General features: G+C 39.3%; 1 protein-coding gene across 8 annotated transcripts in view; it reads left to right on the forward strand.

Moving 5' to 3' along the window:
• Nucleotides 1–26,177, forward strand: part of SGK3 (serum/glucocorticoid regulated kinase family member 3) — a 64,128-nt gene that overhangs the window by 23,040 nt on the left and 14,911 nt on the right. For 2 of the 8 annotated variants that reach the window (XM_063326992.1, XM_063326988.1), the window contains exons 2-6: nucleotides 9,361–9,566; nucleotides 14,491–14,574; nucleotides 16,544–16,616; nucleotides 19,563–19,638; nucleotides 25,335–25,422. In XM_063326992.1, coding sequence (XP_063183062.1) covers nucleotides 9,489–9,566; nucleotides 14,491–14,574; nucleotides 16,544–16,616; nucleotides 19,563–19,638; nucleotides 25,335–25,422 — 399 coding nt within the window. In that variant the 5' untranslated portion in view covers nucleotides 9,361–9,488. The other 6 variants (XM_063326995.1, XM_063326989.1, XM_063326990.1 and 3 more) reach the window with 6 other exon arrangements.

Here is a 26,177-nt window from a genome sequence, read left to right on the forward strand (position 1 = left end):
CTCAGCTTTCCTGGGCTGAGGCCCCTCTACTTACTGTAAATCAGTCTGTGGCTCCATTCAACTGATCTGCTGACAAGTCGATGATTAACTGAAAACTATCAACCAGCCAGAAGATGAACACTGCTGAACAGCTGTGAAGTAAAATAACTCATGAATACAAATTACCTGATTAAATTATTTGCCAACAGGTTATTCTAACTGACTGAAGTTCAAAAGTGTTTTGCTCTGGGGTTCACAACGAGAAGCGCTAACAAAGTTTCTTTAAAACCTCTCTATGAATGTAAGGCAAATACCTTGACCAACCTGAACAAGCAAAGGGCAGCTGTTGCTACGATCCAATCTCTGGATCTTGCAGCGCCTACCCAAAATCTTGAAATTCCAAAACCAGGAAAGAGCAGGTTAGGATGGGAGAATTCCTCATTTCTTCCTGTGCGGACTCTACTGGAATGGAAGCTTGTGATCTGGTTGACTTGTAGCTTGTGCATACACGGTTAACGACACCATTTAATCCAAACACTGACATATTTTAAATTATGCCAGGCTGCCTCTCTTGTTTGTTTTTGGAGAGTGCTTGGATGATTGTCAGTGTCTGACACATGAGTGTAGTATTAAGCAGAAATACTTCTGCAGCAGGAGGGTTCAGAAACAGGATCTCCCAAATTGCTGTTTGCCAGATACTTGCCAATACCTGTGACTGTTGAAACGAGCATCGTCATGTCTCATCAGGCCCAAACACAAGTCATGTGAAGACGCGCTTGTAGAACACGGGGCTTCTCTGTAATCAATAGAACAATTTCCTGATAAAATCCTGTGGGGTTTTGGGGGGCTCCTAGGTATTATGTCAGTTAAGATGGTGGAATGGGCTATGGTGTTCTCTCACTCGATCATTCTTTACACAGCAGTTGAAATCCTGAGAATCATTTCAGGTATTTATATGGAGGAAGCTAAAATGGCACAAGCTTTTACCTCATCCTGAGTGTTATCGCTTGCATTTGATATTCTTTGCCTCTTAAGCCTTGTCTGAATGATGAACATACGCATTTAGAGACTATCACAGATCCTCAATAAATCATACCAGATCCTCAATAAACGCGAGGTTTTAACTTCACGGATGCGGGGGTCTGTTCTTTTAAACTGAAACCACACTAACTCCTCTCAGTCCTGCGCTTTTAGAGCTAGTTAACAAAATAAAGAGGAAGTGATAAGAGGGTTTTTTGAAAGAGGGCTTTTTTTTTTTCCTGGAATTTGTATTTTTATAACTGTTTTGTGGCCTCAATCTGCTCAGGAAAAAACTACCAAGTCACGCTTCCAAGAGGTCTAGTTGAATTTTAACTGGGGTATTGAAACTTTGCCACGGCAAAGCTGCCACTTTGCTAAAAATAATCTAAAAAAAAAAAACCCCGACGCTCCCTATTTTCCAGACTTTCTATGGGGAGACATCCAGCAGAAGCGTCCCCCCGGGGGCTGCGGGGAGGAGAGGGGAAAGTGGGAAGTTGTAATTAAAAAAAAAGTTAATTTATTTTGAATTTTTTTTTTTTTTTAATTAAAGCCGGGGAGGCGGGGAACACCTCGCCTCCCGCCCTCGGCCTACAGCTCAGGGCCGGCCGTCGGAGGGCCGGGCTGGGCCGCGGCCTGGCGCCGCGGGGGCGGCCGCAGGTGGGCCCCGGGGGGCGTTGTCGGGGGGGTGCCGGCCACACGCCACCCGTGGGGTCGGCCCCGCGCTCATTTTTCCCTCGGAGGGAGTTAATTGGGGGTTAATGGTCCTTCCCCTCCTCCCTTCAGGAGCGACGGCCGCACGTGCGGGGTGCGTGGGAGGGAGGAGGGAGGGAAGGAGCGGGGGGGAGGCGGCGGCGGCCGTTGCCGCTCGGCGCCGCGGTGAGGCGAGGCGCGGCGCCGGGGCCTGCCGGGCGCCCTTCCCGCGGCGGCGCTGGCCTCCTCTCCCAGGTGGGAGCCGCCTCTTCGGCTTTTCTTTCGCCGTCGGGGCCGCGGTCGCCGTAGGCTGCGGGGTTACGGGGCGGGGAGGAGATGGCCGCGCTGGGGAGCGGCGGCGGGGTCGGCGCGGCCGGACCGGGAATGTGAGAAACTTGTAACTTCCTAGAAATGAAGGGAGCGGAGAAGTATTGGCGGGGGGTGAAGGTGAGCAGCTCGGGGTCGCTTCCCAGCCGGGTGGAGGGGAGCGGGGCCGGCGGTGCGGGTCCCTGGGACTCGCTGCGCTCCTTCAGCCCGTCGCCGGAGCGGGGACGGGTCCCAGGGCCCGACCGGCGCCCTGTTGCCTCCTCCTCCTCCTCCTCTTTCTCCGGGTGGTTTGGAGCCAGTACGGAGCCGGTGTTTTGGAAAAGCTCCGCCAACCTGAGGGGGGAATACCACTGAGGTGTTGTCCTGAAGAATTACACCTTGGTAGGCAACGCTGTCTAGTATTCAGGTACCCTCGAGGAATTTAATTTTGTGGAGGTTAATTAAAAGGCAGTTGTAAAGCAGTAAGGCTAGAGCTGTTCTGACAGCTCGTCTTTTTTTCTTTTTTAATATTTACGTGAGTTTTCCTCCTCTAGCAGCTCTGTAAGGTGTAACTGTTCTTCTAAATACGCTGAAATTTTGCGGTATGGAATGTTCGTTTCTTATTCTCCTTTAAACTCAAGGTACGTTTTTGTGCTGCTACTGCATTTTGTTTCAGCGCAGTAATGTCACTTGAACGCCGTTATGGTTCTTCCAGTTACTTGGCACTGAAGATGTGTGTGAATATCACTTGCTGCAGTATTCTTGTAGCTAAGCTTTTTTTATAACTCCTTTCAAACATATAGTAAGTGTGTTTAGGGACTTGTGCAGAATGAATCTGTATTTTGAAAGGCTGCTGTTACTCCATTTTGGGTTCTTTTAGTGTTACAATGTTAGTGTTGTTTCAATCTGAGTGTCTAAATATAGTTCTGATTTTTAAAATTTTTTTAGTCTTCATCTGTCCATCAGTCTCTTCAATTACTGTAATAAGAACTAATTATAAAAAGAAAGGTGTGTATGGAGGGGTGCTTTCCTAAAGGCTGTAAGATACTTTAAATTTCAGGAAAAAAACGTTACTAGCTTTTGGAAAGCATTGTGGAAAGTTCACTGTTAATGTTGTCAAGGTAGTCTCCATGTATGGTATTTCTAATAACTTAAAGCTAGAAAACTGACCTGTTTCTTAAAAGATATTTTGAGATACTCGTTTCGGTCAGAAATACAGCATGCTTAATCTGCACGTGTCAGTGAGAAGTACTAGTTGGTTTAACAACCTTGACAATTTTAAAGCTGAAGTAGTAGTCACTAATGGTTATGTGATGATGATGAATTGTGTTAGAATTGCTTTCCAACCTTAATTCCCACCTTTGATTGTAAATTACAGCCTCACCACATCTGACGTTATTGCACCAAATTCTGTTATATATACATAAACAACTGTTCTCTGAATCCTTATGGAATAGAAACACCTTCTTATTCTCTGTGCAGCACTAAAATATGTGAGAGGTCAATGTAGGCTCTTACCTGCAGGAGTTTGTAAGCTGTCATTGAAGAATGGTCATAAAATACTAGCTGTAGTTGCACTGATGTAATGTGAGGAATCAAGTGGTAGTGAGCTGGGCACGCAATTTTCATATTGCTAAAGCCTCTTTCTCTTACTTGCCTTTTATATTCCAATATTTAAGCAGATGCCTTTTCATTATCTGACAGCTTTATGGTTGTAGGCAGCCTTGAATTTTGTAGAGCACAAACTTCAAAAGTGTGTTTTCTAGATTGTGAACTGGAGCTTGGATTTATGTATTTCATTATTTTAAAATCCAGATATATTCAGTTTTATGGATTCTATCCTTTGGCCAGTTATAGTACATAAAATCCAGTAACTTTCTCCAAGTTCGATGCATTAGCAATGACATAAAATCTTAAATAGATCAGAATTCTCCTGTGTTTATGTAGTGAAACAGTGGGAGAACAGTGACTTCTGTTGAAGGTCACGTAAAAAAAGTGGGCAGTATATCTGGAATTGGAATTTAGGATTCTCTTGCTTAATCTTCATCAAGAGGGGCAAAATGAGTCTGGGATTATTTGCTTTGTGTTTACTGAAGCCTGACTGCCCTCTTATGTAGAACTGACTATGTTGCAAGTGGCTGGTATCAGCTGTCTGTAAGACTTCTTGAAAGTAGCTCACAGTGCTCTTGCTGCAACTTTTGATCTAAGCTATCCTTAGGCATCTACATTTAACTTTAATTGGACCTGGTGTGTGGGAAGGATGAGGAAGCAGGCCAAGAAATGTGCAGGTAGCAAGTGTAATGGAAAGTTGATTTCAATTTTTTTTTATGGTGCTGTGCTGTTTGTGTAAGTCATACAGTCTGAGGCACATTGTGACCTTTCCAGATACTATGGACACAGGCTAAAGATGAAATCATTATGAACCTGTGTTCAGGACTAAAAGACAGTCAGTCTAATTGGCAGTATTTGTTCTTTAGATACATTTTATTACTCAGGATTTGCTCACCACAGCAAAGGACCTGTGTTATGTCATGTAATAAACATGAATGCAAACAGATCGAGTCCAATCCATGAATCTTGTTATATGCCAGTTAGGGTAATTTTGGGAGGTGGGGCAGAAGGGATGTTCTTGGATGCAGCAGAATCATCGGAAGTGAATGTTTGCCTGACTTCTCCAAAGTAATTTTGATAGAGACAAAAAAAGGAGAGGAGTTACTTATTTCTTTGCCTTGGTTGAGTTTTCACTTTACATGCTGTCCTTTTCTATGAGTAGAAAGAATCAGTTGAATTGGACTTTGCCCACATTGCTGCGGAGTAGTGGTTTGCTTTCCATAGTGGTGATACTAAAGATTTTTAAAAATGCAAGGTAGCGTGTGGGTATGTAAACAGGGAACAGGCTTTTTCTTTTATACCAATGGCTGAATTCTCAATTCCCCTCTCAAATTGTTGTTAGAAGGGAGTGTGGAGGTTAGCCAAGGACTGGCCAGAGTATTTTGGTTAGTGCTTTCCTTTTTCTTCAGCTGTAATATTTCTAGCAGCCTATACTGGTGTTTAGTATTCTCGTGTTAAAAATCATATGTATGTAGTATTTAAAAGGATGGCCTTTATGAAACCTGTTTTCTTCAGACCCTAGTTATTCAGCAGCTTCTGGCCATCCATCTCTCTGTTTACAGATTAGAAATCTGTGTTTTGCTTTTGACTCTTTCTGAAGCATGTGACTTCTTCTACAGTCCCTGGTTCTCCTCATCCTCTGTTTCTGTTGCATTGGATTGTGAATATCTTGTCTCCGATTTCCTGTGTGTCAGCTGCTTGTCTGGTAGCAAGAGAGTGGGACACTATTTCATCATACAGCGGTTGAGAAAAGTTGACTTTCTGGGCTTTCTCAAAGATTGTGTAATGTCCAGTGGTATGTTGAGTCATTATCAGGGTATTTGTGGAGAAGACTGAGGAAGTGATGAGAGGTATGCCAAAGATGATACTTTCTCTAAAGTAAGAGGAAATAGAGTAATGTTTATAGCGAGTAATAGGACTGTCTCCTGTATCTTGCTTTGTGTTTTGGCATATGCAGGTTCCTTCTGTAATGGGAATGATACTCAGGTGGGATTTTCATCAGCTGCTGTGACTAAGTCCTAAAGTAAGTATTTCTAGGCAGATGATTAGTGTGTAGGGAAATGTCTGTTCTATTCCAATGGGTGGGTATGGATGCTGGTGGTTCTTCGAAGTGTGTTTGCAGGGACACTATCATTCAGATTTTTTGACTGTTCTTGTCTCTGCTTCCCTTGTGTTACTCAAAGAGTTGGAGTGAGTATGATAGCTGATTTGCACTGGCCTTAGAGGCATTTAAGGCAATGTGGCTACAGCTGAGGAGGCACTAGGTGAGTACGTGGCTTCCTAATCTAGTTTTGAACGTTCTTGGCAGAGATTGACTTCTAAGCACCCAGAATGAGAGTCTCTGGTTATACAGTGGTATCATCTTTGGGCCATCATTTAAAAAAGAAAAGACAATGTTTCACTACAGAATAAAATAACCTGATTAAACTTCTGCAACCTTTTCTAATACAGTTTGAGCTTATGTTATGTAGAAAGGAGTAAAAGGAGGTTGCCATGTATCACTAACCTACGTAATGTTTGCCTGTGGTTATTATGAGGTTGCACAAAATACTTTATTGTAAGGCATTCAGAAAATTCTTCATTTGCGGGTATAGTAGATCTGTGTATGTTCTCAGTGTCAGGGTTCTGTTATTGCCATGCTCTTATTTCACCAGAGGCAAGGGTCAGCCTGAAATTTGACATTGTCGTGGCTTCCTGCAGGAAACAGTGAAAATACTGCTTGCTTTCTGACAGCCACCATGGAGAGAATGAAAACAGCGTAGCTGTTGATAGGCTTGAAACTTTGCCAGGAGGATGTATGGCTTCTGTTCTCCTCTGAAGCGTTTATCTCTGCCTTCCCCCACTTCCAGGCCTAGATACTGTTGCAACTTAAAAGTTTCAGCTGTTTCTCGACAGCACTGGTCTCAGTGTTAACCTGTAATACATTATTTACGTGCACTTTCACTAGTGCCCAAGTGTGATTCAAGGGGTATTTATTTTGCTGCCTGGTTTTCTAAAGTTCCTTCTCCTTTGTGCCTGTTATCAAAGTTGAGGCCAGGGGATACTTCTTAGTTATCCGGAAAAGCTGTCACCAGAGGCAGAGACTTCTCAACTGTTAAATTCACTGTCAAATTCACTTCTATCTGGCAACCCCCAAGACACTGCAGTTTGCACTTTTGAAGCTGTGGATGAAAATACATCTCTACTGTTTGCTCTCCATTATTGCTTCATGTAGTTACCACAGCATTAGTGGTTTTACCTGCTACTAAAACTACAGCTGTGTTCCTAAACTACAGCATGGCAAATTTTAAGGCAAGTCTATCCATATTTCTATGGTCAGACCTACAGTTCAGATATAAGAAGCTCTCAAGAACTGATATGCATGTGGCAAATAGAAATTGAAAGAAAGCTCTGGTCCTCTGAAGCTTAGTGGCAAACTGAAAATGCATTTTTTCCAAGTTTGTCAGTTCAGCATAGTGTTGGTGACCCAGGCACAGCTCGGAGGAGATGCCTCAGGGAAAGAAAGTAATCGCAGCCAGTGATCTTCCAGACGACTTGAAGAAAGAAATATGAACATTGCAGTTTCAGCTTCTCAGATGATTTATTCTTCTTTTCCCCAGTAAGATGAATAAACTCTTCCTGAATTAATCTGGGTAACACTTCCTCCTTTTGTTTTCTGTACATCTTTCAACTTCAGATCTGAAATAAAGCTCAGTCTTCCAAGTGATATTCTTTGGACTACAGTTCTTAATCCATACTGTTCCTGTGCTGGTATTTAAAACTATGACACCAAGAATAAAAAATGAAAGGTATGAGAGAAGTACAGCCTATATTGTAAGAATGAGTGCAGGCGTGTTAGGAACCTTTGTAATGAACGTCAGTTTACAGGAGGAGAGAGACGGTGAGTGATATTAGTAAGGGAACACCTAATCCGTTTTAAAGCTTTACTTGTTTTTCTGTGATGAGCAGGAAGACAGATAAACACAGGGACTTGGGCTCAGTTCCTGGCACTGGACCTGAAGTGGCTAAAGATTGACATAAGTGCTTAGTAAAGTCTAAGTTTAGCGAAACACTTACTGAAAGTGGTGCTTATTGACTATTTTAGTGGACCTCTTAACGATGGAGAAGAGTACAGTTAACCTTTAGATGTTAATTTTGGTGTGTGGCAATGAGTGAAAAACAGTCTTGATCCCACGCTAGTATAAAATTGTGGAAAATGGGAACTGTGCTTGGATAAGCTGTGTTATAGTCAAATAAAGGCGGGGGGGAGCTTAGCTCTCCCCAACCTTTTAATTGCTTAATTGGTGAAGTAGGGAACAATCAAATTAAAGTAAATGCAGGTGTAACTAAAAATAATTTTCTGAATATCTTGCAGTATGGATGATCTATCACTTAGCTGTGATTACAGTGGTTTCAAACACTGCTTTTTGTTTAAAGTTATTAGACAGATCTGAAAATTACTTAATTTTAAATGGCTACAGGAGAAATAATAACATGAAGTTTGAACCAGAGAGATGATTTGGCTTTTGAGAACAAGAAAAATAGTCAACTGACGGACTGAGACTAGTTGGGTATCAAGAACAAATCTTTTCACTGGATTCCAGGGGCTTTGGCCTTCGTGCCAACATAAATATGGGTGTCTCTCTAATAGCAGAATTGTGTTGGATTAGTTTGTACTTTTTGGAAATTTATGATATGAAATATACAGTTCACTTTTGTACTTCCCTGTTTTAAGAAAATAGGGATCTAAATGTTGAACCAGGTGCTCCTTTTTCCTCTGGCTGTTTTGAAGAGAACTGAGGTCTCCTCTTTCTAAAAAAAAAAAAAAAAAAAAATCATGTTTGTAAGTTGGTTAGACATAATGTTCTAAAAGCTGAGCTGTAGTCACTAAAATACTTCAGATGACTGTGCGGGGCTAAACAGAGGATTGTAGCTACGTAGCATAAATTTCAGCTGCTCTTAGGCACTGCCTAATTTCCTGTTGTTTGCATTTGGGTCCAGTACACAATTTGCTTGTGCTTAAGGCAGGTGTGGAGAGTACTGTGCCTCAGTGAGTTGCTAGTTAATGTTGAGCTCTCTGCCTTTTTGATGGCTTTATCATCTCATCTTGTGCCCAAGTTTTGCAAGGAAGCTAACTGTTCTGCTGAAGGGAATGGATGACCTTACTGTTCTGCTGAACGCAAATTATGTCAAGTATGGGGGGCAGAGAAGGTAAATATTCAGACACATGATGCTACCTGTGTCCCTCTCTAAAATTCATGTGAAGAATTGTTTTTTCTCATGTTGTCTTTCATCTCTGATGTGATAATTAAATACACTCAGCATGTTCTGACAAATCTGAAATGCCTTCTGGTACATGCTCATGCAGTTGAAAACCTTTGTTTTTGAAATAAACTGTTCTGAATGTACATATTAGTGGCTTTTCTCAGATGTCTGATACTGGGTTGTCATCTTTAATTACTTCTCCATGCTCTATCTTTGTTCCTTCAGAGTATTGTCTGTAGTGGGCCCAAATCTGTTTCTAGTATGTCTGCACGACTTAGTGATTTTTTTTGGGTGCACTTGTGTCCTTAGAGAACGTGACTGATCTCAGTGAAACAACAAAGGACCACAAGCACGAAACAGTTTGCAAAAGCATAATGATTATGGCTGTGTATGTGCATATAAAAGTTCATTTCCTGCCAAAAGTTTATAGTTAAAGTTCTTGTCACACAGGTTTTAGCACTGTGAGTTAAGTGTTCCTGTACTTAATTTTCCTTTTATGTTCACTTTAAGATTACATGATGGAATGCACATTTTCTCAAGAAAAGCTGCATATCTTGGATCAGTACCGCTGAAGATATCTTCTGATTGCAACACCCGAAGCAGGGTCCTGTAACAAATTTGTCAAAAGAACACATACAATGGATCTCAAAGAAAGCTGCCCAAGTGTTAGCATTCCCAGCTCTGATGAACACAGAGAGAAGAAAAAGAGATTTACTGTAAGTATGCAAGACTAAGCACTGCAGGCAAATGCGTAGGCTGTTAGTGCCTAGAAGTGCTACTTTCTTTTTTTTTTTTTTCTTCTTTTTTTGCTGGTAAGCTTGGTATTATTTTCAACAGGTTTATGGAAATCTGCTCACTTGCTCTTGAGAGTACTGGCCATAGTCCAGTGTGAGAAGTTGTGAATGTTTTACAGTGTTTAACTGTGTTGCTTTCTGCAAAAAGAATTTGACTTTACAAATTTCTGGTATTTTTACCCCCCCAATAGCAGTGTTTTCTCATAGAAAATACATAAGTATCCAAATGCAGGGATGACATTTTGGTACTAAATCAGATTAAGATTTGGTATTCTGCATGACTTTTCATGAAAACATTTAATGTGTAAAGGAGTAAAGTGTGGGTTTGTTTGGTGATTTTTTTTGGTTTTGTTTTTTAGATGGCCATTTTTTTCATAGATATTCTTTTTGTGTGTAAAAAAAAAAAAATAATCAAATTTTTGAAAGACCTTTTTTTCTGTCTTCCTTCCTGTTTTCTGATTCTAATGCCTACGGGTTTCTTCCTATGCTGTTCCTATTTCCACTCCTTGTCATTCCCCTCCCTTTTCCTTTTTTGGCCTCCAAATTTGACTTGCTTTCTGAAAGTAAAGTCTTCCCATTCTGTGGGGAAAGTCGTTGCATTGCATACTGAAAAATAAAGTAGTGTGGCATGGATATTTGTTTTGCTTATACGTATGCTAGGATATAAAGGCAGCATCATAATACTTCCTTTAAAAGCTCAAACTGCTTCATTGCTCTTGTGCAACTTCCTCTAAGCTTTTTTTTCTTTTGCCTTTTTTTTTTTTTTTTGAGTGGATTAGTCACTCTTCAGATGCGGAATGAGAACACCCTTAGACAAAGTTGCTGTCTGAAGAACAAAATAAAACAAAGATTTACTTTGAGTTATTATATCTCTGCCTTTCCTCTTCACCTCCCTTCCTTGGAGAAGAATAATGCTGTTTGATTCTGCAAGTTTATCAAGATGTAATTTGGGGAAGCAGCGCCCTGGTAAAGGGAACAAGCAAAAGAGAACATTATTAATACTTTAAAGCGCTGCATGCATGTGACACTCAAATAAGCAGGAAAAACTTCATTAAAGTCTAAACTTGATCAAGACAGGTTTGTTTTATTGCCTCAGTGCTGTCAGTTCTGCTGTTAAAATGTGCTGGTGTGGTACATTTGTGGTACATACTAGTGTTGTGATTTCCACGTCATTTTACTTAAAAATCTGTGTGACAACCTTAGGGACTTAAAGGCACTTTGTTTGGACATGCCCTTTAGGAAGCTGTACAAGCAAGAGTAGGAAACTTCAGAAATAGAGGACCGAGGCGGGGAAAAGGGAATCCGACACAGCTTGCACTGTGTGGAGATACACTTTGTCTTGGCGGCTTCTGCTTTCTGCATCAGGGAATAATTAGCAGCTTGACAAGAACTGCTTTTCACCACCAAGCTTTTGAGTATTATCAGATATATTTTAGGATTTGGTAACAGCAGTGAGGATCATACTAAATATCGCGGTAGGAACTGTGAATTCCAGCATGTGTCTGTCAGTGCTTTTACTGTGTCTCCTCTTTGGTAGCTGTGTTGTAATGACTGGAACCCATCAGTACTTCTTTCGGTGGGCAGTGACAGAAGGGTGCAGGGGGAAATATTTTTTTAACAAATTTATGGTAGGTTTAGCTATCTGTTTCTGATAGCAATGTTAGGGCCATTTCCATAAAGAGCAGTTAGAACCTTGGTGTGAAAGGAAAGGTTAAAGTGGTAAAGGCTGGGAAAGACTTCAGGTCACTGTTTTGTATAATCTTGACCTTACTGTCACTTACAGTATGTATCACTACTGCTTCTGAGACTATTCTAGAACGTTACTGGTCTGAATAGAAAGTATGAAATCCAGCTCAAACCTGACAGTGGCTCACTTAATGCTGGCATGGAAACAAGACAAGTATGTGCAACTTAGCTTTTACTAGTTCTTTTTCCCGTCACGCTTGCCCTGATGAAGCATTTTTAAAAACAATCATTTCTATGTGCAGTCCTTATTCTGATGAATAAGTGAAGCTTTTCAGTTTTGTCTTTGAAAATGAACTTTTAATTCCTCTTGAGCATTTTCCTAACCTTTTATTGAATATTTGATTTGTTTTTGTTAAATACTGCATGCTTTTTATATATTTGCTACTAGTATTTTTTTCTTGACAAATAATTTTGTATTTGAATTTTTTGAGCATTCTGTCAGGGAAGCTTTTTTGCTTCCACTTAATTCATGGTAACCAGCTTCTATGTATATCCACTCTAGTTCATTGTCCTACCTTTTTCTGAAGATTCAGCATTCACCTCATAAAAAGAGCAAAATACTTGCTTGTTTTGGGCCATATCTAGGCTATATTAATTACTATTCTGTCCTTGCTGCATAGTGGGCCATTCTTTTGTGTGTTCTGCTGAAGAGCTTTGTTTTGGATTTCTCGCTTTTATCCCTATGCTGTTTGATGTCTGAGGCTTAATGTTCTCTTATGACCTGTTCTTGTCTCCCTTCATACCCCCATCCTATACAGAAATCTTTCTTATTAAGAAATCTCTTTCAAGGTTGCTGTTTGTCTGATTATATCTGGAAACTTTGTCTCAGACCTGTGATGTATAATACGGATCCCCAGCCTTGTGGAAATTATGGAGTTGGTTTTTTTTTTTTTTATTTTGTTGACACATATTAAATAGTTTCCTTACTTCCTCAATGCTTGGTCTCTTGAAACTGGAAAACAGCCTACCTTTTTACTTATCTTTGTTTAATAAAAATTGAAAATTTAATCCAGGAGCATTAGAAGCTTTTTAATTTCAGTGACTTTTTTGTGACTAAATCTATTGCATCCAGAAATAGCTGGACCCTACCCTGTCTGTATCTGGGAAGACAGTTTATGGTGATGATTGTAACAGTGATGTTTTCAGGAACTCAGTTTCTTTTTCCTTTCTCAAAGCTTCACGTCATTTATCCGCGTATTACAAGGTGTGGATGCATCTTTTAGGAGATTTCTAAGACTGGTTTAGGAGTAATTAGATTAGGTTATTATCTAAGTAAGGCTGTTACCTAAGTAAAGCTAGATTTCTCCCTCCTGCCTTTCTAGAAACAGGCGCTGCATATCTTTTCAAATCACTCCATTAAGTGTAGCTGAGAGTAGTAACACAGCCCAAAGACATGCTATGTTTTGGGGTCTTACCAAATTGTTTGTAGCTATCATATGTGTTCTTACCATTCAGTGCTTCCATAACTGTTGAACTTGCAGTTTCTCCTTTGTTGGTTACTCAAGAGCTTTGGTGGTGGTGTGAACTGGCTGACCTCCTTTTAATGTGCTCTCGTGTAAAAAGTTGTTGTCTGTGTCGTTGTTCTACAGCTAGCTACTTCGAGAACAAAACTCTCTTAATTTTGAGGCTGCCAAGGAGGTGAATATCATCTTGTATCCTAAGTTATGCTTGCCTGTGAACTTTGCAGTCTATGCATTTTGCCTGCTAATTTCAGAAGTTGTCCATGGCCTGCTTCTTAAGCTTGTTGGCATTGATCTGCCATGCACTCATGGGGAGTGAAGATGTTGTGTGTTTGTACATTAATTGCAGGACTTGATTGCTGTATAAGATACCTAGTTCAGGAGGACAGTACTTAAGTCTCTGCAGCTGAAGCTTTTGCTGTTTAAGTCTAGGGAGGCTCTAAAAGGCGTGTGGCTAGGTTTTATGCTAATGCTTGTTTAGCAGTATAAAGGAAAGTTAGCTTTTTAAGAAGAGTCTCAGCAGCATCCATCCTGCTGGATGCTTCTATCTAGCCTCCTCTGTTCCCCAGGGAAGACTGAGAGCAGCTTATTTGAGCAGTTAACATAGCATGAATGCAAATCTTAGGCTAAGGAACTGATGGCGGCGGTTGCCATTTCTGCAGAGGAAGTTAAAAAGAGAGGTAAGTTGCTGTTGTAGGATAGAAGGGAGACTGGGGCATTGGTCCAGTTTTCTACATCAGGAATTAGCAGCCTTCTGTGCTCATTTCCTTGCTGTGCCCATCCTCTCCCCTGAAGGAATAGCCAGGCTCCTTCCAGAAGTAACAGAAGGTGGAGAAGAGAGGTGAACTAGTTGCACAAGAGACAGGAGAAGCCTGCTGGACGCTTGGTTGTCAATCAGATTTATGAAGCCAGGCATTGGCATTCTGTCTAGTTACTCGAGTCCTCTGCTGTGACGGGATTTGAATGGCCAGAACCGTGCAGCAGGTTCAGGCTACACCTCCCTTGATCCCAGTGCTGTGTATTAGGTAGCCTGTGCTGTATTTCAGCCACTGCCACATTTTTCCCCCCCGAACAATTGTGCCTAAATCCCCAACCATCTGCCAGGATTCTGACTATAACTGGTATTCGAGATGTCACTAGGAACAGTTCTCTTTATAACTGCCATTTATATATGCTGTTAAATGCTTTCTCATTAAGTTTTGGTGAAGGCAATCTTCGGTGTTTAAATGCTTTACTTCCTTAATATTAGTCTATATTATGGATTATCAAGTTGTTAACAAATTTAGTGGCAAATTTTTATAGGCTACTATCTGATGGCCAGGTATTCTTGTTGGATATGAGCTAATTAATGAAACTCCATTAAATAAGATTTGGTGTTAGTTTTTGCTCAGCTAGTGTTTTTAAAAAAAAAAAAACAAACAACAAAACACCACCAAACAATCTGTAAAATACCAGACTCTTCTAATTCTTTTAATCATTTGTGTGCATGTCTATGTGACTTAGCCGTAAGAAATACATAGCTCAACAAGTACGTTTACACAATACATTTAACAACCTGCCCTTATTTCCACCACAGGATTAAATCTGGGACGCTTTATTAAACTTTGCTGTTGGCAATAACTTTATCTTTGTTACTACAGGTTTACAAAGTGTTGGTCTCTGTTGGCAGAAATGAATGGTTTGTCTTCAGACGGTATGCAGAGTTTGATAAACTCTACAATACGGTAAGGAAAAGGGAAGCTATGAAGTCATGCCAGAATAGCACAGAGTAACACTTGTTTGCAGTGTTATGGTTTGAGTTAATTCCCTCTTGAGGAATTTCAGTCAACATTCAATAACCATAGGAGCCTGTTTAAAGAAAATGACAGGGTGGGCTTTTTAAACTTTGGTTTGTTTGAATTTCAAACTCAAAATCCACTTATTTGTTACTTTGTCAATTGTTGCTTGGGATTATAATGTAATGAGAGAAACTTCCAATTTACTGGTTGTCAAAACATCTGAAATGTGTGTTTGTTCATGATGGTAAAAATCACTGCAAAACTTAAAACATCTGGATAGATAAATTTCTCTTAAAATAAGTGTTTTACATTGAAGTACTGAAAGCAATGAACAAATACTTGTTTCTTAATATAAAAGTTTCAGTCATGGCAATTCCTACCTGCAGTTTCATAGCCAAATTTTGTGGCAGTGGTCCAAATAAAATAGGCCTCTTCAGCAAATAAGTATGGATTTCTTGGGTTTGTTGCTAGAAGAGGATTTTGCCCCTTTTACATAGTGGGCAAGCGGGGCAAATACTTGCTCAGATGTGCAGTCTGTTATGTGTCCTATGTCTGTACTTTTCTCTGATTCTCCATGTTTAGACCCCACAATTTTTGACTTAGCAAAAGAAGAAAAAATTCTGCTGTGATCCCCATAAAAAAAAAAAAAAAGACCAGCTGCTTATCTGTGCTTCCATTTCCCTTCCATTGCCGCTATGGGAAGTAGTTGGGCTTTTCTCCCTTCTGCCTCACTACATGTGGATTTATATGTGGCAGCAGTATCCAAATGCAGACAGTGAGCTTGGAGCTGTCTTGCAAGGTCTGAGCTGAAGTCAACCTGGACACACCACGCTATGCTTTACCTGCATCGTGGGATAGACTTGCAAGTGATGTGGAAAAAATAAAAGTATCCCCTTCTCAGTACCTGCAGAGTGAGTGTTGTGGTCCTGTTCCCTTTGCCACATTCTCTTGCCGTACAGATTAGCATTGCTCTGCTGAAGTTTGTTCAGCTCTGGTCTTTCTAGTGCAAATAGAGGTGGAGGTCCTGGGGAAGCGTAACCAGGAGGGCATTTAGTCTGGTTTCTGTTCAGTGTAATTCATGTAGTATAGGACACTAAAAAGAACTCGTGCTGCTAACTGAAAGAGATACTGATGTTTCTAAGGAAAGAAGAATTGCCAGTATTAGAAAACTGTTCTCTTAAAGAGGATGAGAGTAACATTGCTCTTCTGGAGTGCTTGAAGCAGCAAATGTAATCAAGGCTTGGATAATATCAGGGTTTTTTTGATAAATGCAATGCTATTGTATACTATCTTCAGGTCAGTTTATCAAGTGTAGAATATAATCAAGTTATCAAATGCAGCATTGTAAAACAGGCTGTTCATCAATTTACAATTTTGACTTAGAGGTAGGCCACCTCTGGTTTCTAAAGCTTTAAGAATGTTGTTTGGGGGCAAAACCCAGAAGCCTGTATCCCCAACCCATTTTAAATCTCATGCATACAGCCCTACGCAAGCAAGCAAGCAAAAAACAAAACAAAACAAAACAAAAAAAAAAACAGAGAAAATTGATGGAGGAAGGAAGTAAAGAGGAGAATAGAACCAACATTGAAAGTCTAGCCTATGTTTTTTTTTTAATCTGGGGCAAGTGGAAAATCATTTTGTCAATATTGCGGAAGATAGCTGCAACAGTCCGTAGCTTTCTAAAGTGAGAAGGCCTTTGAATTTAAAAGGTATGACTGGTACAAACAAGCTGAGTACAGATTGTTTTGAGTTTGCTCTTTTTCCCTGAAGTGTATGACTAGAGAAGATTGCAGAGAGGAACAGAATTACTAATAATCAGATGTTCAACCTGTTTGTCAGAAAATAAACAAAATGCAATTATTTCTAGGTACTTTGATGTCTAAGCACAATCCAATTGTATGTATTTTCTTTTCAGCTAAAGAAGCAATTTCCCACCATGAACCTGAAGATTCCAGCTAAAAGAATATTTGGAGATAATTTTGATCCTGGTAAGTTGTTATCTTGTTACTCATTTTGTCAGTTTCTTTATACGAAAATTGGTCTATTTCAGCCTACAAGAAGCTATCTTATGAGTTTTCCACCAGTCCTCAAAACAATGACTAAACCAAAGTTTAGTCATGCTTCAGTCAAGAACAGGAACTAGCGTAGGTAGCTGTTCTACCTTGTGATCGTGAGCAAAGTATTGCTTAGTGGCCCAGTGCTTCTCTTGCGCTGAAGGCTATAGTTCCTCCCAACCCTTCCGTATGCAGGATTGTGAGAGATTCTGAACTGTCAGGTGTAATCTCTCTTCTATAAAAGCAAAAGTCAAAACCCCAACTTCTCTAAATGTATATCTAGTAAATTTTAAACTTTCTTTGTGTGAATTTCCCCCCTCCCACCACCTCTGAAAAATGAAATAACTAAAGGATTTATCTTTGAAGGCTTTTGAACTCTCTGTATCTAAATGTGCTTCCTCGTACAGTTCAGATAAAAATGAACCTCTTCCTGTTGTTTTTCTACTTACAGAAACCTGTTTGATGTGAACATGATGTGATCCAGTTAGCAGTGATAGGTCCCAATTAAGCTTGCTCTGTCCACATCAAAATACTAATGAAAAATCACTTTTAAAGTGCATTGAATTAACCTAGGTGGCACACCAATGAATAAACAAAAAGGCAAGTGGGAAGGCAAGGCTTTGCTCTGTGTTTTTATACCCTTCACTCAGGCCATTTTTACTTCAGGGTTTTCCTGATGGTCATTGAGAGCCGCCCACCCTCCCTTGGCTTGCCGATGTGATCAGACTGTTTGTAGTTTCACCTCCGCCTGCACCTGTTTCAAGCATTTCGTTTTCTCCTTAGCTAAAGGATAAATGGATCCAAACGTGTTGAACTCTTGGGATGTGTTGTTTTCAGTTTTTTAGAGTTCTTTCAAACAAATTAATTTTGACAGTTAAAGCAAATCATCTGGATCCTGACATGAAACTCCTCCTTATTTTTTTATTTTATTAAAATAATCAAATGCAAGTATCCAGGCTCTGATGGTCCCTTCTGATGAAGGTGTAAATAGTTGCCAAAAGTTCTACATGTATTGTATCTATAGAGATTTCTTGTTTGGTTTTGGTTTCTTTCCTTTTCTCTGACCTTGGAGTTTTCAGAGCTGGCTGAAGACCTGGTAATGTCATGCAGTCTGGTCTGCTATACAGCCAAATGTACAGGCGGAGTTCTTAGAGTCAAATTTAGGAAATGAGTTTAAATGGGGGGCGGGGGGGGAAACCCAATCTAAAACTTTATTAAAACTATATATGTAAAACAAGGTCCTCAAACTTGTTTTAAATTTCTGTGAACTATGCTGAAATCCTTGAAGCATGAGAAACTAAATAGTTCTCAAGATGTTTCTTGCTGGGGGGCAAGGTGGAGATGGAGCCGTGATGCTCATTTAAATAATTCTTTGTCTTAACACTGATTTATTGAAGCTTTGATGTAATGTTTCTACTGGTTTCTGAAATAAGTCGCATATTTTACAAATGCTGAAAAGGTATTTTACTTCTGTCAATCCATGCTTGGGTATGCAGCATTGTGCTATGACATTGGAGTGCAGTAGCATGAAACTTATAAATCCCTTTTTCCAAAATCTACCAAAAATACTGTCATAACATACATTGTCATCTAAATGCTCCATTTTCATTGTCACCTGGTTATTTAAAAATTAATCTTGTTTTAACTTCAAAAATGGGGCAGAGGGAAATCATAGAAACCAGTCAGAATACAGAACTAGAAAATAACAGAGTATATTTGAGCTGACACGAGGCAGGTGTTCTGTCTTCGACGACATGGATAGCTCTGCAAGCTTAGAGCGGCTGATGTACTAATGATGTTGTAATCAGTACAACCACCGTACTGAAATTGCTGATGGTGGTGACTCCCGTTACATCTTTATGCAAATTTACTTTCCTGTTTGATGTCAGTAATTTGGGATTATTAAATACCCTAACAAGGGTTTAGGAGTTATATCCCTGAAACAATATGAACATTTCTCTTAATATTTAAAATACGTCTTTTAAGTGAAATTAAATTTTAATTTAAAATTCTAATAGTTGTCAATAATCTATGTGATAGAGTCATTGGAATATCTTAAAAGATAATACACAAGTTAAATATTCTTTTTCTATACAAATTATTGTTGATATGAGTAATTACAGATAAGATCATTCTGGATTGCACTTGATTTCACGTTAGAGCTCTCTTTCTATTTCAGATCCCCTGTGTGTCTTTCTATATTGCTAAAGAAAAGTTAAGTTTGGATGAGGGTGGAGATTCTGATATATATTTTTATTTTTATTATTATTTATAATTTTTATAATTATTATTTATAATTTTATTTTATTTTTACATTAGAGATGATGTCCAAAATGGAAAGAAAAGCATTTTGTTTAGTTATCTTTAATGGTTACATGTGAGTGCCTGCTGGCAGGATGAATTGTGCAACTTTCCAACTGCCATACATATATTATGGAAATATGCTGCTTGGTGGGACTGTTCGTGTAAAAACTTGACTTGTGCAACTGATGTCAAATTTTGCCTGTGTTGTTTTTGATTTATTTTTTTTATTGGAGCAGAATCAGATCTTGAAGGGCTCACCCGTGCAACAAAGGCTGCACAGGTTAGCCCACTGTCGTTACACACTGTTCTTGAAGCACTTCAGTGCATTTATAATCCACCTGGCTTTCTATGTTTTCAAGTAGTGTTGCAGAGAAACAGAAATTTGAACGCACTTCACTTGAATGTTTTAAGCTTGTGACTTTTATATGTAGAATCCTGTTTTGAACCAGTCATGAACCAGTCTCTTTTTAATTGCACTTTAAGTCCTAAAAAAACCTAAATTTGAAAATAAGTCTTTTTCGTAAACTGACTGATCATTCTAATAAACCCAACTCTCTTTTTTTTTTTTTTTTCCAGATTTTATTAAACAGAGAAGAGCAGGACTGAATGAATTCATTCAAAATTTAGTTAGACAGCCAGAGCTATGCAACCAGTAAGTAGTTTCATTTCTGTTTTATAAGGACTATTTAAAAGACATGAGATATCAAATGCAAAATTGCAAATTAAGTACTTTTAGCCAGAAAATGTATTTTACCTGCCCAGTGTTCTTAAGTATAATAACTAAATTTTAATATGGCTGTTCGTTCCTTCAGGAAAAATTTACAGACTGATAAATACTATAAGAAGGTTTTTGTTTTCTGAAAACTGATCTACAAATAAACTTCCAAGCAATTAACTGATCTTAATTCAAGGGGTGCAGATTCCAGTGTAAACTCTGTTGCTGTAGGGCAGGTGTCTGTTTTGACGATGGCTTTACTGTTTGAGAGCTCTGCTGTTATTTGCTACTGCGTTGCTGGGAGTAAGTCACTGCCGGCATCCTTTTGTAAGAGCAGTTCGTGTGTGTATTCCAGAACTTGTTTTAAGTATTTCAACCGGTAGCTTAATCAGCTTGCTTAGGTGATTTGGGAGATAACCAGGCTGACCCACCTAAAGCAAATGAGCACGTTTGCGCATACTGTACCATCAGAACTGCAGATGCGTTAACCTCTGTCAGTGGGACAGTGATGAATGAGAGATGGTGATATACTGGAGCAGCTCTAGTTAAGTCTGGAGGATAGCGGTTCTGGGTGTGAACTTATATCTGGGTGTGAATTTATTTATTTGTTTTCAGTTTATATCTAATGAGTTTAAATGAAATCTACGCAGCTTTCTATGTTGCTTGAACTAGTAAAATGGTAAAGCTCTATGTTTGGCTTTAGTGTTGAGTAAATGTCTTTACTACATACACGTTGTTGAACTAGCCTATCTGTATGTGTGAAACCGCCCTTTTCCCACAGGAAAAAAAACCAGCCCTCTGACAGAATATTGCTGTGGCTTGTAGTCAGATAATTTTTATTTTTTTTCCAACAAATGAGCTATTTAATGTGCTATTAACCTGAAATATGTACTACTTTTCTTTTTTGGAAAAAAGGAGTTTTAATATATACTTCCTTATGTTAAGTGGAAAAAATTTCGAAACGAAGTCTTTACAGTGGAATAGTTTTCTACTAGAACAAATAAATACTTTTGAGGTTTGTTCTTCTCTGGGGAGTGTGAGTGTGCTTTTGAGTGTTCTTCTCTGGGAAAGAATAGAAAGCACTTTAAAATAACTAATTATTGAAAGCTAATCTGTTATGTTACATTAGGAAAGGACACTGGCTTTATTTAGCACAATCCCCTCCCGTGTTTGGTTGTCAGTGTGTCTAAGTACCAAATATTTTGTCTCAAAACATGCTGTATTTGTTCTCCAAAGGTAAAATGGTACTTTTCTTTTTTTATGTGCATCTCAAAATTGTGTGCTAAAAAAACCCACAAACACACAAACAAAAACAAAAAAACAAAAACAAACCGAAAAAAACCACCACCACCACCACCAAACCTCAAATCCACTTGCCACCTTAATTTTTTGTGAGCTTTTAAAATTGTTGTAAGCTCAAATGCATCTGTAGCTGAGCCTCTGTTCTTCAACATGACATTTAGCCTATCTGATCCACTAAAACTTACTTGAACCAGTATTAAGAGACACGTGTTGTATAAAATGTTTTGGTGCTGTTGAAAGTGTGTTAAATAAAAAGCTTATTAGGCATAGTTCTCCAGTAAAAACAAAATAGAGACTGAAGTTTGTCTTGTGCTGTTCTCCTCCCTACCCTTAAAGTAACAGTAATTTATGTGGGAGAAAAAGCAAGTCTTTAATTTACAATTCATTGCAAAAGCATGTAATTTTGTAGTCATTTCTGTGATTCTTTTAATAAGTGCAGGGCGATTTGTTTTTCTGGAGCAAGCTTACTTTTTGCAGTGCTCCATTGCAACAAATCATATTAATAATTGCATAATCTGTCACCTTATCTGTGATGAGCTAATGAATGTTATTAGTGAAGAAATACCAAAACTTTATGATCTTTGTGGGTTTTTTGTTTGGTTTGTTGTTTTGTTGGTTTGTTTTTTTTTAAATCTGCTAGGAACTGCTCACGGAGTATGTGGAGGCAGAGTCTTCACAGATAGTCCACATCCTTGCTTTATTAGACTGTTTTTCTTTAATGTGCTAATTAAACTTTATATTAGGAAAATAACTTATGTAAAGTTATTAATGTACAAGGAAGACGTAGGGGGCTATGCGTTCTTGCAGAACTTTAAGGAAGTCCATCTTCCACTACATCTTCTAGGCATTAAAACCAGTATCAGGATGTCATATTTTTAAGTCCTAACTAGGAAAAGTGTTTCACTAAAAGCTCAGGGATGGTTCATGATGATGTCCTCCCTTCTGGATGGAAGGCATCTGAACATCTGAATTGAAAAGCACAAATGTCAGATGCAGTGCATCCAAGATGGTACTATTTACATTATTCTCTGAAACATGCAGCACTGTGTTCTCCCCCACCCCCCCTTCAGTGGACTTTGTTGAATATTGTATCAAAGCCAAGCTCAATAATAAACCCACTGAAAACCTAAAGTGTGTTAGAGGGACACTGTAATGGTTGATAAGGATTTTCCTGTAATTGCTGCCAGGTGGAATATGGAGGGAGATGGATCGTTAGCTTAGACTGAATTGGGAATTAAGTGGACTAGCTTCAACCTGCATTTACTCACCTCACTGTATTTGATAGAGATGTTACTGTCGTGGAGAGAATGCAGATGTTCCAAAAAAAAAAAAAAAAACGGCAGAAGGGATAGAGATCTGATAATGCCTCCTCCTTGCTGAGTGATGTCTTGAGCTGGGAGTTTGTTACTTATGAGCACTGTGAGGCCTCCTAAATCACTGAGCAACTATTCAAATTTGGGCTGCTTGCCCCCTCAAATGTAGGTCTTCACTGAAAAATTAATGTATTTAATTGTCTATCAGAACATATCCAAAAAAAGTCTGTTTGAATCCAAATGTATAATAGAGGATGCATTAAAGATGTAACGTAGTTATTTTTAAATAGTTCAAAGTAGCTCCTTAATGAAAATGAGAACATTTGCATAACACTTGAAGATCTCAAGGATGACAATACCCTGAAATCTCTGTGGGGAAATGAGTTATCAGTTCTTTAAGTGAGAAGTGGGGGTCTGCATTTGTTCCCTCGAAGAAAATCAGAGTGAATAGATTTTTCTGGTTTCCAATCTGATGAATATAAAAATTAATGTGAAACCCCTGGATTGTAAGATCTTGCAGTCCATGTAGGGGAAAGCAAGCCTTGCATTACATTAGTTGTGCTTTTTTAAAACATTAGTGTACATTATGGCATTTTGAGACTTTGCTTTCTGTAAGAAAGCAAGCAGTGTGTTACTTTTTTTTTTTAAAGTATGTGGAGATGAGGGAGGAGCTGGACATCATTATAACATTGAGTTAATATGTGAGCTAATACAGCATAGAAGTCCTACCAAACTATATAGCATTTTGCATAACATGCTGCAATCTTGGCTAAGAAATAGATACATTAAAATTGTTATTTTTAATCACTACCTCTTTGCAGTGCTCTTAAAATTACAAATGTGAACAATGTAACATTGATCAGTTATGCATCTGGCCACCATATATTCCGGAGACTGTTGAATGCCCTGCAACTGTACAGAAGCCTTTTACTGTGAATGGATTTTTTTATTATTATTTTTTTTCCTGCTGTGAATTCAGTCGTGGACAAAGTTACTATAGTAATTATTTGAGCTTTATTACAACATGCTCTATTTAATCAGCCGGTTGTCCAGAATAATTGATGCTGAAAGGTAATTAAGGTCTGGTTCTGTTTTCTGTCTAGTGAAAAGCATTAACTGTAACTTTTTGTTCTTGATTTTTATGATATCCAAAGATTCTGAAACTTAAATTGTTGCATCATGAGCCAGTATTACTACAATATTCAAACCACAGTGATTTTGTCTTCCTGGCACTCGGGATACCAGACAGACCCTGAAATAGATCAGAATTTGGAGTTCATATAAGATGGGAAGAGTCAAACTGAAATGATGGTGGGAAATTGTGTGAACAGTCTTGTTGCTGTACTTAAAACCTGAAGGGATGAAGGTAACTGAAACAGATTTCAGACAGGGTTTAGGAATACAGAATGTAAGTGATGGAGACTGGGAGCCTCACATAGCATAGGGCGTGAGTTAGGTTCAGTTATGAAATGCAGGAGCTGGAGAAATGTCAGAAACGGCTCATCTCGTTCTTCTAATCCTCACTTTGCAGAAGTGTGGAGAGTGAAATAGATTGAAAATAGCAAAGCAAGTATATCTGCTTCTTATAGAAAACTACCCTATTTTATATATACTAGGAATAAGTTCAAAGAGCAGCTCCATAGTTAGTGCTTTTCTTGTACTGAATGGCTCATGCAGTTTCCTATCAGTGGCTGCCCTGAGACCTTCTCAAAGAACTTTATCTCTGCAATTTAGGTTAGATTTCTTCCTTGATAAGCAGGCTGCCTTTTAGTCAACCGAAAGAACTTGAAAGGTTCAGGTTCATCTCTTCAAATGGTGATACCTATTTGTTTAGGAATTAATTGATTTTTGCCTCGCTTGTTACTAAATTATTCTTTACTCGCTCACTGTGCTGCAGTTAAGACAGACATTATATTCAAACTTCTTGGCAGGGCCTGTTGCAATAGGACAAGGGGTAATGGTTTTAAACTAAAAGAGGGTAGATTTAGACTAGATACAAGTAAGAAATCTTTCACAATGAGGGTGGTGAAACACTGGCCCAGGTTGCTCGGAGAGGTGGTAGATGCCCCATCCCTGGAAGCATTCAAGGTCAGGTTGGACGGGGCTCTGAGCAACATGATCTAGTTGAAGATGTCCCTACTCATTGCAGAGGGGTTGGACTAGATGACTTTTAAAGGTTCCTTCCAACCTAAACTACTCTATGATTCTTCTGAACTTACTGTTGGGTAAGGCTTGCTTCCTGGGAGTGAGTTCTTGGAATTCTCTTACTTTCCCTCCTTTCTTCTATCCTTCCTTCCCCAGCCCCCACTGAGACAGAAGCTAGAAACTAATGCTGAAGTTAAAATGCATCTCCTTAGGTACTGTGGGAAGTCTGTAGTCTCTCTTGCTGGTTCTTGAAGGATAGTGTTTGTGTCCTGCAGCTGACTGGAAGGATTCCTTATATTGTCTTGTCAGTGCCCAGCCAGAATGCACTTTGAATACAAAAACACCATCTTCGGCTTTAAAGCAAATAGGGACAGGAACGTTACTACCATGTATGTCTTGGGACATGCATCTGTCTTTGGGAGACAGACTGTGTATTTAATTCTGTATCGTGTTAGGCTATTTAATTAATTTCGGAAAACTAAAAATGGTTTTAAGCTCTTCAGTTTTTTTGAAAGTTGGTTTCCTGGTGGTTGCTAGCCAGTTAGAACTCATGCTTTGGATAATGTTCTTTCTTCTTACCTTTAATGATGTTCTGCAGAGAATTTCCTTATGAAGTCTTCACATAAATATACTTTAACAAGTCTTTTTTTTCAAGTGGAAAATTTTATGTACTCTATGTAACACATTCAGCGGTTGAATTATGTTGCTATAAAAGCATTTCTTGTACGCAGTCCTTAATTACCAGAACTTAAATGTAAAACTTTGTGGTGAGTAACTCCTCTATACGCTGCTGATTAATCCTATGCTTCCTATGGTTATGGCTGAAAATCGTGCAGATTATTGGTGTACTAATGAAGTTAACTGTGTTTCTAGCCCAGATGTCAGAGCATTTCTTCAGATGGATAACCCAAAACACCAGTCGTATCCATCTGAAGATGAAGATGAAAGGAGCAGTCGGAAGGTAATAAAACATAAGTAAAGCAGTCTTCTAAATGTTCGCTACTTGAGGGCAATCTTTGATATATTCTTTACTGAAAATTACTGGTTGGTTTTGCAATATATCCCCGCCATGCTCTTTTAAATAAATGTGTTCCACTGTGGGCTGTGAGATATTTTTCTGTCAGATGTGAACAGCAGAGAGGGGTTCCTCCCCGTTCCTCTTGGGGAGGAAGAATGTCAGGCACCAGTATAGGTAGGGGTGGGCCTTCTGGAAAGCAGCTCTGAAGAAAAGGATCTGAGGGTCTTGGTAGACGGTAAATTATCCATGAGCAAGCAATGTGCCCTTGTTGCCAAGAAGGCCAACGGAATTCTGGGCTGCATAGGGAAGAGTGTGGCCAGCAGGTCAAGGGAGGTTATTCTCCCCCTCTACTCTGCACTGGTGAGGCCACAACTGGAGTACTGTGTCCAGTTCTGGGCTCCGCGGTTCAAGAGAGACGGGGAACTACTGGAGAGAGTCCAGCGTAGGGCAACAAAGATGAGTGAGGGATCGGAGCATCTCCCTTATGAGGAAAGGCTGAGAGAGCTGGGACTCTTTAGCCTGGAGAGGAGAAGGTTGAGGGGGGACCTGATTAATGTTTACAAGTATCTAAAGGGTGGGTTGAAGGAGGATGGAGCCAGGCTCTTTTCAGTGGCTCCCAGCAACAGGACAAGGGGTAACGGGCACAAGCTGGAACATAGGAAGTTCGGAACAAATATGAGAAGAAACTTCTTTACGGT

Source organism: Chroicocephalus ridibundus, chromosome 2, assembly GCF_963924245.1.
Source record: "Chroicocephalus ridibundus chromosome 2, bChrRid1.1, whole genome shotgun sequence".
In the NCBI taxonomy this organism is placed as follows: Eukaryota; Metazoa; Chordata; class Aves; order Charadriiformes; family Laridae; genus Chroicocephalus; species Chroicocephalus ridibundus.